Genomic DNA, 14,085 nt, shown 5'->3' on the forward strand with positions numbered 1-14,085 from the left:
GTGATATGAGAGTGGCAGACCTCTGCACCCCATGGTGCCACCAGAGAGCGATGTCCCCAAGTCAGTATGCTCTTCCGAAGACCAGGTTAAACATAAGTCTTGCCCAGAGGAAGCTGCCTTAAGTCCACAGGAGCGGCAACAACCAGTCGTTCAAGAGGAACAATATGATGAGGACCTGCTTCTTCCCCAATCACCTCGTAGACACGAGAGAGAGCATCAGCCTTAACATTCTTCTCTGCTGGACGGAAATGTATCATAAAATTGAAGCGGGAGAAAAAGAGGGACCAACAAGCCTGTCAAGGATTGAGACGCTGGGTGGTCTGGAGGTATAAGAGATTCTTGTGATCCGTGTAGATACAGACCAGATGATGAGCTCCGTCCAGCAGATAACACCACTCTTCCAAGGCAAGTTTTATGGCCAGACGCTCCCGATCACCTATGGATTAGTTCCGATCTGCAGCAGAAAAGTGTTTGAGGAGAAACCACAGGTGAGCGTTCGGCCATTGGGCCCTTTCTGGGTAAGGACGGTTCCAGCTCCTACAGAGGAAGCGTCAACCCCAAGCTGGTATGTTTTCTCTGTATCAGGCCGCGTGAGAACAGGAGCTGAGGCAAAGGCAAACTTCAATTTAGAAAATGCTTCTTCAGCCACCGGAAGCCAGAGCTTAGGTCAACGTTTTTCTTAGTTAACGCCACAATAGGCGACACAAGGGAGGAGAAATGTAGTATAAATTGCTGGTGGTTAGCAATGCCCAGGAATCTCTGTATAGAGGCCAGTGGAGAACCGCAGACAATTTGGTGGGATCCATCTGTAGATCCTTGTCAGAAATGATATGCCCAAAGAACGGAAGACTCTTCTGGTGAAACGGACACTTCTCAAGTTTGGGATATAGGCGATTGGCCATTAGACGCCTGAGAACTTGTCATTACTGGGCCTGATGGGATTCTGGGTCAGTAAAGAACACCAGGATATTGTCCAAGTAGACCACGAAACGGGTATATAACAAGTCTCTGAAAATGTCGTTTTCTTGAAAGACAGCAGGCATATGACCAGATATGCCAAAGGGCATGACCAGATACTCGAAGTGCCAATCTCGAGTGCTGAAGGCAGTCTCCTATTCATCCCCTTCATGGGTACGGATGAGATTATATGCCCCCAAGGTCCAACTTAGTGAAGACCTTAGCTACATAGGCTGACATAGCTGTGGTCTCGGGTACGGAAAATGGGTATACCTGACCTTGTGCTGGAGACGTGCCTGGCAGCAGCGCTATAGGAAAGTCATAAGGATGGTATGGTGGTAGAGTCTCCGCTTGTTTCTCCAAGAAGATCCACCAGAGGTTTGGAGGATACCGAAGCAGACATCGGCCCAAGAACTAAGAGACAGAGAGACTGGCACTCTTGACCCCAGCAAAGAATCTCCCCAGTCTAACAGTTGAGCACTAGAGCGTGTTGCTGCATAGCGCCAACTTGCAGAGACAGAAGATCGGTGCGGTAATATGCTGGATCACTGAGGACCTGCCCACTGACGGAGGAGATAGCCAGCAGCTTCTTTATGCAGACCACAGGAATCTGATACTGGGAGACCAGGGCAGCATCCACGAAATTTCCTGCAGAACCAGAATCCAAGAAAATAGAAGAATCAGGCAAGTTCAGTCGTGGAGAAGCTTTGCTCTCACCTAAGGACGCTCCTCCCAAGAACCCTAGGTGGCTGCGTTTCCCGCAGACTTGAGGACGGACTGGACAAGACTTAAGAAAGTGTTCTGGGCTGGCACAATAGAAGCAAATGTTCTCCAGTCTTCGTCGGGAGTGCTCAAGGTGTCAGAAAAGCTTTGTCCACCTGCATGGGTTCCTCATCAGCAGACACAGAGGGCGGCAGAGGTGGAAGACAGGAGCCACAGGCACTCAGAGAAATGGATGTCGATCTGAGTGGCCGGGGAGATCAGACCACTCAGGGAATACGACAGGTGCTGTGCAGACAGTCCTTTTTTAAAAGTAGCGACCAAAGCTGCTTTATTCCGCAGAGTACGGATGCTAAAGTGTAGAATTGAACTATGTACTGTAGTCACCAACAGACCAGTCCCATTGGCGTAAATTCAGCAGGGCAGTTTCTGCAGATGACACCCGGGCTGGTTCCTCAAAGACGGACTGGAATTCTGTGAGGAATGTGGAGATATAAGCTGTGACCGGGTCGTTCCTGTCGCAGAGGGGAGAGGTCCATACACGGCTTTCCCGGAGAGCAGAATGGCATAAATGCTGCCATATACCTTTCCGTGGCAAACTGCGTAGGCATCAACTCAATGTGCAGAGAGCACTGTGTGATGAACCCTCTTCACAGCTCTGGGATCCCCTCTGGGGTCTCCATCATATTTGAAGGGCATGGATAGTCGCAGTCTGGGTTCTACCAAAGGAACTCCCATGACAATAAAATACATAAAATATCCAGCAGATTTCAAATACAATAACCGGACTATAATATCCAACAAATAATGAGATACTCTATACTGTAAGGTAAATGCTGAAGCGGGGCAAGGAAGTGAAGCATTTTATAGAGGAGGGGGAAGGACATGTGGCTCAGTGATGAACACGCCCAGGTGACACAGGAGAAAAGAGCTAGCAGGGAGCAGGTAAAGTTTAAAATGTTATCATTTGATACACAAATTACAGAATTTAGCTACAAACAGTTTGGGAATCTGCTTGTGGGGGCATGGGGGAGGCTAAAAAGGGTCTCTGGTAACAGGTTCCCTTTAAGATCCAGCTTACTATGAAGACAGGTACTACCCATCATTAATGTGGACCCCCTCTTATTCCTGGTAACCTTTGGCCCTTTTAGCTAATCAATACAACTCGTCCTTTAGAGGGCAGGTTCAAAGAGCAGCTGGTGGTACTAGGAAAGGTAGTCCAGTCTACTCTTTTAGAACCAGAGCCAATGGTCTTCTCCCGCCCCCACATTTATTGCATTGTCCACAGTGCTCTCTGCAGGCGCTAAACATTTTGTCAATGCTGATATTCTGTTCTTTTAGAAGAAACCTGAAGGGAAACAAATACCTTATGACTTCTTCTCAAAACATTTTTTCTCTATACAAAAGAAATAACACAAATAACGGATTACGATAAAAAAGAGTCAAGATATCTGCTGTAAGGAGCTGCACCTCCTGTAATCTGCTTTTTAACCCCAGACTGACTAGGGGACTGATGTCAATAAACCTTTAACCCTTTATATTTATTAAAGTATTTATATTGTTAGAGGTCAGGATTTTTAACATGTACAAATAAAAACTTAATTACAGCAAATAATTATACTAAAGCCCATAAAACTTTTCTGAAAGCAGACACTTATTTTATTTTCATAATTGCAGTAGGGAGAATTTGGGACTATTTTTACTTTCCTAGGCAATATCGGTCTCTATTTTTGTTGCCTTTAAAATCTTCAGCTCATGGACATCACCAGACATCGCTGTGTTTCCTCCTTTGACCTTTACCTTTGCTATGATCCAGCTTTCATATCTTCTGAACATGGCTTCTCAAACATCAAGCACTCTGATATAATCCCCAAGCATACCGTCCTCCTTTGCTGGTCAAACAGTTTGGCTACTAGCTTTCCGCTGATGCTTATTCTTCTATTTGCTTGTACTTCTACTTTGATATTGGCTCATGTTCTTGACTATTCTCCTGTTTATTTGATTTTGTACTTTCCTTGCTAGCTTCTGGTGAACAAATTGGTGACCTTCCCTTTGTGTTAATTGTTTGTCTTGTCTACACTTTAGCACAGGAAAGAACATACTAGTCATTGTATGTTAAGCAGGCAGCGACTGTTTGGGGGGCTTAAAATTAGGGCTCACTGTACTTGTCCAGATATTACCAAACTGTAGTTTTGCCAGTCTTAATATTGTAGAAATGTCTCTGATGTTTTTTAATGCATTTGCTACTTAAGATGGTTTATTTCACCTGCATGGATGGCTCCTTTACAAGCAACACACCTCAAATCAACTCAAGGCCTTTTATAGGCTTACCCAAGCTGATAGTCTGGACTTTCTATCCAAACTAGAATGTTTTACTAAACAGGTAAAAAAACAAGTGATAGATAAAATTTAGGCTGTTTTCACACACTCAGGGCCAGGAACCAGGCATAGTATACGTTGGCTGGAGAGGCGATTGTCCTCAACCTTCCCCTCTCCATAGAAAACTGCTTCCGTGAGAATAATTGACAGCACAGATTGTATTTGTTGTCCACTTTACCATTGAGTAAATATCATTAATCTTTTTCACTTTTTGAGTCTTATGCCCAATGTTCCTCCTCCCCATGATTCAAGGGGATTATCTTTTATAGCAACTCCCTAAATATTCACAAGTGTGGCCTTTCAGTGCTGGAGCTCTCTTTGAATTATCTTTTTTAATTCTGTTTCTATTCTTGCTGAAGACCAGGACATCTGGTCTCAACCGGGGAAAGGGGGGAGGGGGGGTCCTATCCAGGTTTCAGCAACATACAAATGCCCAACTGGGTCCTGGTTTCTCCTAGGACTCTGAGGTGGGTAGATATGCTGCTATTAGGAGTTCTGCATAAGAGTAGAGACATGTTTGGTGCCCAAATATGCTGGGGACCCGGCTTGATTTGATGGCATGAATATACCTTGTGCCTCCTCCGTGCACCAATACCGGCATAGGCTATAGTGGAAAGCTACACCAGGCAGGACCAGGCATAGAACTCATATGATATAAGGTAACAGCAGGAGAGAGACACACATATTATTTTACAGACAAACAGAATAATATAACATAAAGCAAGACAAATAGTTTATGTTCCTTTACAAATATATATTGTAAAAGCAAATGTCTACTGATGATGATTATTTATTTATCAAAACGATGTGATCTGTGGCTTCAACATATTCCAAATTTATAACATTAAATCGGCTTTACCATTGTGTAAGGACTTCTGATGATTAATAAGATGCGATTTTTGAGAAAAACATTTCCCACAATCTGTACATAAAAATGGCTTCTCCCCTGTGTGACTTAACAGATGACGATAAAAATTTGGTTTTTGGGTAAAAGATTTCCCACATTCTGAACATGAAAACGGTTTCTCCCCCGTGTGACTTCTCTGATGTATAACAAGATGTGAATTCCGAGTAAAACATTTCCCACAATCTGAACATGAAAATAGCTTCTCCCCTGTGTGACTTATCAGATGCAGATCAAGATATGGTTTCTGGGAAAAAGTTTCCCCACATTCTGAACATGAAAACGGCTTCTCCCCTGTGTGAATTCTCTGATGCGACACAAGGGTTGACTTGAGGGTAAAGCATTTTCCACATTCTGAACAAGAAAATGGCTTCTCCCCTGTGTGACTTATTAGATGTCGATCAAGATGTGGTTTCCGAGCAAAACATTTCCCACATTCTGAACATAAATATGGCTTCTCCCCTGTGTGACTTCTTTGATGTAAAACAAGATGTGAACTCCGAGCAAAACATCTCCCACAATCTGGACATGAAAATGGCTTCTCCCCAGTGTGACTTCTCCGATGTGCATCTAAATGATGTTTATGGGCAAAACATTTCCCACATTCTGAACATGAAAATAGATTTTCCCCTGTGTGACTTCTTTGATGTCTTACAAGATTAGATTTTTTACTAAAACATTTACCACATTCTGAACATAAAAATTGCTTCTCTCCTGTGTGACTTTGTTGAAGATCTGCTTTAACAGTGTAATAATTCACACTTTCTAAACCTGACTCAATGTTATCCGTTCCTGATGATTCGGTAGAAAGGACCCAGTTAATAGGAGCAGATGGCAGATCTTCTGTGTGAAGGTCTGAGGAAGCATCTGGGATATTGTCATGATCTTCAGATGTATCTGGTGTGATACAACCATCACCTGCTGTAACATGTGATGATATCAGATGTTCCTCTGAGCTCCAGGTGTTGTCATCTGCCAAGAAACAAAACAGATTATATAATATGACCATAAAGGGGTATTCCCACAAATACAAAATTCTTAAATATGCACAGGATGGAGAAATAATACATTCTCTAAATTTAACGTAACAAAAATTCTGCATTTCACAGATTTAATTCTAACATGTCTCCATTAGTCCTTCTGTTGTGCCTTTTTGGTTGCCCATGGATCTGACCCTAAACTCAGCCCTGACTATGATCGGACAGGTATTTGTGTGTGGTCATATTCCTCTCACATGAACGTGCATCTCCTGTCCTGCAGAAGCAAGTGGAGGAGGCAGAGAGCAGCAGAGCCAAAGGCATCTATCTACTTGCCAGTGTCTGTTCTCCTTCCCATCCCCAGGCAGGAGGTCATGTAGTCTCCAGGCTCCTGCTTGTCTCAGCCCATCCAGACCCTCCTCTGCCCCTAGTCATCGGCTCACTGACATCTCATTAAGTGAGGCAGAGGAGAGACAAAGCAGTAACTTTACTCTTGTCTCTGTTTCTTCACTAACCCCACAAGTGCAGCTGGATGCTGACACTGCACAGGGCTCTGTAGCACCAGCCCCATCATCTCCTCTCTGTGCAGTTCCCACATTAATAATGGGAGCTCAAACGAGTCCTGCACCGTCCTCAAAGGACACCACTCCACATTTTTCAGGCAATTGCTGGGGTGTCAGTTCAGTTCCCACTAGTTGTGTCTTTGGAGGCTGTCTCTGCAGCTCCCCGCAGTCTGGGAGCTTCTGTAATTAACCACTCACATGCTGTCAGCCTCTTCTTTCACTCTCCTGCAGGCTGGGGCAAAAGTCACTTCAGTATTGCCTCTTGTTGTTCCCCTGGGTCACAGACCACATAACCATGACCCACTTCCTCATCTTCCTCCTCCTGAGAGTTATGCCGGTCTCCTGCCATGGCTCGGCGAAGCTTAGTTCTTCCTGGCACAGAAGGCGTTTCAGGTCGTCCAGTTGGCTCTCAACCTACATCTTGCAGTGGGTCCCAAGCACTAAGGCAATGACTGGTCCGTGAGGCAGCGGACGATGTATTCAGGACCGTAGTGGGTTTATTCCAGGGGTCATGACCCAATTCCTCTAGTGACTTCAGGTCCAGTTTTAATTCCTGCTGAACCTTTGTTGTTCCCTGCACCAAATGCTGAGCTTCATTATGCAGGTGCTTATTGTGTGGGAGCAATGCCAGGGCTGGGTCACATTAAAATTTGAATTTATATAAAAATTTAATTTATTTGGTGAAGAATCAAAAACAAGTGGGACACAATTTATTGGATATTTTAAACTTTTGTAAAAAGCAAACTGAAAACTGGGACGTGCAATAATATTTGGCCCCTTAACTTAATACTTTGTAGTATTAAGTGGGACGCATACTTTCGCAAGGCACTGTATATACACTCACCGGCCACTTTATTAGGTACTCCATGCTAGTAACGGGTTGGAACCTCTTTTGCCTTCATAACTGCCTCAATTCTTCGTGGCATAGATTCAACAAGGTGCTGGAAGCTCCTCAGAGCTTTTGGTCCATATTGACATGATGGCATCACACAGTTGCCGCAGATTTGTCGGCTGCACTTTCATGATGCAAATCTCACGTTCCACCACATCCCAAAGATGCTCTATTGGATTGAGATCTGGTGACTGTGGAGGCCATTTGAGTACAGTGACCTCATTGTCATGTTCAAGAAACCAGTCTGAGATGATTCCAGCTTTATGACATGGCGCATTATCCTGCTGAAATTAGCCATCAGATGTTGGGAAAATTGTGGTCATAAAGAGATGGACATGGTCAGCAACAATACTCAGGTAGGCTGTGGCGTTGCAACGATGCTCAATTCGTACCAAGGGGCCCAAAGAGTGCCAAGAAAATATTCCCCACACCATGACACCACCACCACCAGCCTGAACCGTTGATACAAGGCAGGATGGATCCATGCTTTCATGTTGTTGACGCCAAATTCTGACCCTACCATCCGAATGTCGCAGCAGTAATCGAGACTCATCAGACCGGGCAACGTTTTTCCAATCTTCTACTGTCCAATTTCGATGAGCTCGTGCAAATTGTAGCCTCAGTTTCCTGTTCTTAGCTGAAAGGAGTGGCACTCGGTGTGGTCTTCTGCTGCTGTAGCCCATCTGCCTCAAAGTTCGAAGTACTGTGCGTTCAGAGAGGCTCTTCTGCCTACCTTGGTTGTAACGGGTGGCGATTTGAGTCACTGTTGCCTTTCTATCAGCTCAAACCAGTCTGCCCATTGTCCTCTGACCTCTGGCATCAAGAAGGCATTTCCGTCCACAGAACTGCAGCTCACTGGATGTTTTTTCTTTTTTGGACCATTCTCTGTAAACCCTAAAGATGGTTGTGCGTTAAAATCCCAGTAGATCAGCAGTTTCTGAAATACTCAGACCAGCCCTTCTGGCACCAACAACGATGCCACGTTCAAAGGCCTCAAATCACCTTTCTTCCCTATACTGATGCTCGGTTTGAACTGCAGGAGATTGTCTTGACCATGTCTACATTCCTAAATGCACTGAGTTGCCGCCATGTGATTGGCTGATTGGAAATTAAGTGTTAACGAGCAGTTGGACAGGTGTACCTAATAAAGTGGCCAGTGAGTGTATATATGTGTATTTGAAGATTATGGAAAAGATATGGACACTTGTGTTAGTAGAACTGCATTCTGTATGTTTGGAGTAATTCTAACAACACAGTCTCGGGATTGAAGATTATCAATAACTGGCTCCGGGCCTTTTCTGTTTGGAATGCGTGATGGGTGGAAAACACCCGAGCATTATTCTGAGCTGTTCACATATCAAAATGCAATATATTCTTTGTGCAAGACCCAGGGTGGTTCTGACTGGTGGTGATAAGACACCACATACAGGTTCCGATCGTTACCCTCGACTGTTAGACGCCCAGGAGCAAGGCCGCCACTAGGAATTTTGGGGCCCCCCATTGGAAGATTTTTGTGGGCCTCCCCACTGATTTCCATTTCCACATTTTTGAAGTGTAACCGTCATTCTGAGAAAAAAACCTAAAATACATAATTCTGCTCCAGGTGTCCCTAGGTTACATTCATCAAAGTATTTTTCCTCTTGGTCCTCATTTAGTACCTTTTTTGGCCCATAGCAACCATGGTTTCCAGGTCTCAAAAAAACTACATTCAGCAAGATGGAGGGGTGGGACCTGCCTTCTGTGACATCACTACAAGCACTTGCTACTTACCAATGACACCATATCTATCCATCCATCTATCATCTATGTGTCCGGGTGTGTGCTCTACAATCTATTCTTAATGCAGCAGCCAGGCTCGTCTTTCTGACCAAAAACTACACAGATGCCCCCAGTCTGTGCCAGTCACTGCACTGGTTATCCGTCTCCTTCCATATTCACTTTAACCGGTTACGGACCGGGCCCTTTCCTGTTTTTTCATGTCCATTTTTCACTCCCCACCTTCAAAAATCTATAACTTTCTTATTTTTACACGTAAAGAGCTGTGTGATGGCTTGTTTTCTGCGTAACAAATTGCACTTCATAGTGATGGTATTAAATATTCCATGCCATGTACTCGGAAGCGGGAAAAAAATTCCAAATGCAATGAAAATGGTGAAAAAACGCATTTGCGACATTTTCTTGTGGGCTTGAATAATACGTCTTTCACTGAGTGCCCCAAATGACATGTCTACTTTATTCTTTGGGTTGTTACGATTAAGGGGATACCAAATTTGTATAGGTTTTATAATATTTTCATACATTTACAAAAATTAAAACCTCCTGTACAAAAATAATTTTTTAGATTTTGCCTACTTCTGGCGCTAATAACTTTTTTATACTTTGGTGTACGGAGCTGTGGGTGGTGTCATTATTTGCGAAATTTGATAATATTTTCAATTGTATCATTTTTAGGACTGTATGACCTTTTGATCACTTTTTATAGATTTTTTTATATTTTTCAAAATGGCAAAAAAGTGCCATTTTCGACTTTGGGCGCTATTTTCCGTTACGGGGTTAAACGCATTGAAAAACCGTTATCATATTTTGATAGATCGGGCATTTTTGGATGCGTCGATACCTGATGTGTTTATGATTTTTACTGTTTATTTATATTTATGTCAGTTCTAGGGAAAGGGGGGTGATTTTAAATTTTAGGTTTTTTTATTATAATTTTTTTTTTTAACTTTTTTTTATTTATATTTATACTATTTTTCAGACTCCCTAGGGTACTTTAACCCTAGGTTGTCTGATCGATCCTATCATATACTGCCATACTACAGTATGGCAGTATATGGGGATTTTCCTCCTCATTCATTACAATGTGCTATCAGCACAGTGTAATGAAGGGGTTAAAACGAAAAAGCCTCGGGTCTTCGGAAGACATGAGGCTACCATGGAGACGGATTGCCGCCCCCCGATGATGTCACGGGGAGCGTCGATCCCAGGTATCTTTTTGAGGCTGCCGATCGCGGCAATATGCAGCAAAGACTTACCGGCTGTGGAGAGGGCTCAGCCCGTGAGCCCTCTCCATGCAGCGCGACCCGACCGCCGCCGTGAATACACGGCGGGCGGTCGCGAACCGGTTAAAATAACCCACATCCACAAAGCCCTAAATAATGCTGCACCTCCCCATCTCTCTTCTCTCATCTCAGTCTATCGCCCTTCCCATGCTCTTCGATCTGCCAGTGAGATTAGACTAATCTCCACCTTAATCAAACCTCCAGTTACACCAATTCTATTGAATGCCCTTCCCCGGACTCTCAGACTAATACCCACCCTCCAAAGCTTCAAACGTGCTCTTCATCTCTTTAGGCAGATCTATCACACTCTCTAACTACATGAAATGTTAACTCTCGCTTAACTTATCCATCCTATGTCCTATCTCCCGTCTGTTATCTGGCAAACAGCAGAAATATACCAAGCTCCAGGCTTCTCTGCAGTCACTTTCACCTTGGGCCCTGTAAATAAGATAGCGGCTGATGGCTGGTTCAAGCTGCACAATTTTTATTTATTAAAGGGGTATTCCAGGAATCAGCATAAATTTTGCTCCCCTTAGCAGAAATATGCTGTTGACTTAAGACTGTAATGAAGAATTAAAAAGCGCAGGAAAGTCTGTTATATCATCACTGGAGACAGAGCGTAAGAGGTGGGAGGAGTTACTGAGAACTAAAGGATCTTGGGACTTGTAGTTTCTAGTGGCGGCCATCTTGGTGATAACTCCGCCTGCTTTATAGAATTCATAAAATTTTGTGAATCATAAAATCAAACTATGTAAGCTCCATTTTGTGACTTATGACAATGAGTTTTGTTACATTCATTTATTTATAGCATTATGTGTTTTTTATCAGACGTTCATATTCCTGGAATACCCCTTTAAATTATTTTATATTGTTCTCTTATAAAGAATTTCTGGACCATTATACAACCTCTTGTGTCCCCCCCTCATCCTCATAGTCTGTAAGCTCCTGTGACCAGGGCCCTCACTCCTATTGTTCCATATGACTGTTTGTACTCTGTAATGTAATACTATATTTGTCCCCTATGATTTGTAAAGTGCTACAGAATTTGGTGGCGCTATATAAAAATTATATATCATTATCTATCATCTAGTCATATCTTTCATATCTATCGCCTATCTATCTAGCTCATGTATATGTAAAACTTCAGTACAGCACATGAGGGGACAACTTGAAGACTTGGAGAGTCTCTCCTCTCCTGCCATTTCCTGCTGTGGAGTGTGAGGTGATGGGGGAGGGGGAATTGTGATCGATCTGCATCTCGTGTCTGAGTGGATTGTTTATATACAAGTGTATAGCTGAGGGAGAGATAAGTGTAGTTGTGTGGTTACTACATTAGTTAGGGCTTCTCTCTGCACATGACTGAGTGCTGGAGAACTGAGTTGTGAGGAGAATCAGCTGTGAGCAGAGAGAGAAGAACGGGGGTGTCTCATTCTACCTCCGTACCTGTAGGAATCTCCTCCTTACATCGCTCATCGCCCCTCACATGTGTCTCTGTAGCAGTAATATTCTTCACATCTTCATCCTGAAACAAGAATTGAGAAACAAATATTGTAAAAGTCACCAGATCAAGAGAGATAACAGTAAAGGGGATTTTACATAAATATCTGCACAGTGGGGGGGGGGGGGGGGGGGTCCAAAAAAACACTTAAATTGCCCAATACTAAATAGGTACCTGATGATCCTGTGGGACATATTTCTCCTCTGAACAATCCTGTGGTAGAAGAAGAGGACTGGGACATCTCTCCGGTGATGTTCTCTTACTGGATCTACCTGTAGGAAACACATCCAGAGACTGAATTCCTTCTTTCCATACAGATAATGAAAGGACGTGTGGATTTAGTCCTGTCTATTACCTGCTGATGTGAGGGGCTGGTGGTCCTCCATCATGACGTCCTTGTACACATCTTTGTGTCCTTCTAAATACTCCCACTCCTCCATGGAGAAATAGACAGCCACATCCTGACACCTTATAGGAACCTGACACACACAATGATCCCGTCATCACCCAGATCCCTTCATAGTGTTACTGTATAATGTCCCAGCATTCCCAGCAGTGTCACCTCTCCAGTCAGCAGCTCCATCATCTTGTGGGTGACTTCTAGGATCTTCTGCTCATTGATGTCATCATGTATCAGGGGGTGAGGTGGAGGAGCCGGGATTGGGCTCAGGGTTCTCCTCCGTCCTTCATACACAGGGGCCTTACAGCGCCCACTAGAGGTCTTCTTCACTACTGTGTAATCCTGGTTATGGAGAGACACATTGATAAATCTCCCTCCATACATTTCCAGAATCTCTCACCTCTCCAGTCCTATCATCTGTTATTCCCATAGATAATGATGTCATGTGACCTCATCACAATCTCTCACCTCTCCAGTAATATAGAAGAGAATCTCTAGGGTGAGCTGGAAGATTCTCTCCACCCTCGTGTCTCCACCCATTGTCCTAAATAAAAAGAAGATAAAACCAAGTAAACCAACTCTTGAAAGGATTAGAATATGAGTTTCTCTATGATGGAGATTAGATCAGTGTTCAAGGCCAATTCAGACAGAAATATTCAGGATGGAAACCATGACCAATAAGTGACATTTCCGGCACTACTGAGGCTCCTCTGAGATGAAGTTACAATATGATGGTTATTTATGATGCTGGGAGTATCCTGTCCTGACATGACACTGTGTATAGACCCGCAGTGGTTCTAGTACTGACCTCCTTATGTGACCCCTGGCCAGGAGGAAACCCCAAGCCAGAGAGATGGAAGTGAGGGTTCACTGATAAATGTCCCCGGTGACTACACACCTACCTCCACCTGCAGAGCTGTGCTCCAGATATATGTGACAGGACCTGTGATGATGTCATAGTCATGTGATCAGCCCCATGTGTGGGAGGAGTCAGGCTCTGTGCTGCCAGAGAAGCTATAGGACCTGTGATGATGTCATGGCCATGTGATTAGTCACATGTGTGGGAGGAGTCAGGCTCCAGGAAGCGTTCCAGGGGCGGGGCCATGTGAGGAGAAGTTGTGTCCAGCGCTGAGACTTGTGTTGTTCTGTTCCTTTATAGAGTAATTAACCAAATATGACTCAGACCATACGTGATACAAAAAATTTTTTATTTATATAAATTCAAAAGACATAAGGCATGGGTACTTCACCAATTTTCGGCTATAGCCTGCCGTAGTCCATATGTAAGTCCTCGCTTAGAGCTCCATGGCTTCCACTGAGGCACGGAACGACCAGTGTGTCCTGTGACGTTTTAGAGGTGGTTCCTCCTTTCTCAGACGTGCGCCGTAGTGACTAGTACAGCCATCACAACAAACTTATATAATCACAATACACTAATACACTATTACAAAAAGACATTAAAATTACACTGTTCATTGAGCCCCGAGGATGTAGGGTATCTAATCTTGTAATCCAATAGACTTCACGTTGGAGTAATTTCTTTTTTAATTCATTTACTTGTGTTATTTCTTCTAAAACTTACCAACGTAAGTCTCTCACATTATGCTGAAACTCACGAAAATGTCTAGCAGCGGCTGTTTCTTGTTTAACCCTTTCACTGCTGGTTTTTTAATTCTTCTTCTGTTTTAGGTTTTGCCTAATCACTGATTTATGTGCATTTAATATAGTTTTTATGG

General features: G+C 43.6%; 2 protein-coding genes across 3 annotated transcripts in view; both read right to left on the reverse strand.

Moving 5' to 3' along the window:
- Positions 1-3,295: 3,295 nt before the first annotated feature.
- The window catches only part of LOC140066014 (uncharacterized), a 77,643-nt gene continuing 66,853 nt past the window's right edge, over positions 3,296-14,085 (reverse strand). The window contains 1 exon segment of the mRNA XM_072113578.1: positions 3,296-5,517. Within this exon segment, the coding sequence (XP_071969679.1) occupies positions 4,893-5,517 (625 nt within the window). The 3' untranslated portion in view covers positions 3,296-4,892.
- LOC140065420 (oocyte zinc finger protein XlCOF29-like) lies at positions 12,228-13,322 on the reverse strand. Of its 2 annotated transcripts, none has more exons than XM_072113042.1 (3): positions 13,252-13,322; positions 12,818-12,893; positions 12,228-12,691 (listed from the first exon to the last, which is right to left on the reverse strand). In XM_072113042.1, the coding sequence occupies exons 1-3, from the start codon at positions 13,311-13,313 to the stop codon at positions 12,467-12,469; spliced, it is 363 nt and encodes a 120-aa protein (XP_071969143.1). In that variant the 5' UTR covers positions 13,314-13,322; the 3' UTR covers positions 12,228-12,466. The 2 variants fall into 2 exon arrangements, 1 of the variants encoding a protein (XP_071969143.1); XR_011847893.1 differs by having other exon boundaries at positions 12,300-12,691; positions 13,158-13,318.

Source organism: Engystomops pustulosus, chromosome 6, assembly GCF_040894005.1.
Source record: "Engystomops pustulosus chromosome 6, aEngPut4.maternal, whole genome shotgun sequence".
Lineage (NCBI taxonomy): Eukaryota > Metazoa > Chordata > Amphibia > Anura > Leptodactylidae > Engystomops > Engystomops pustulosus.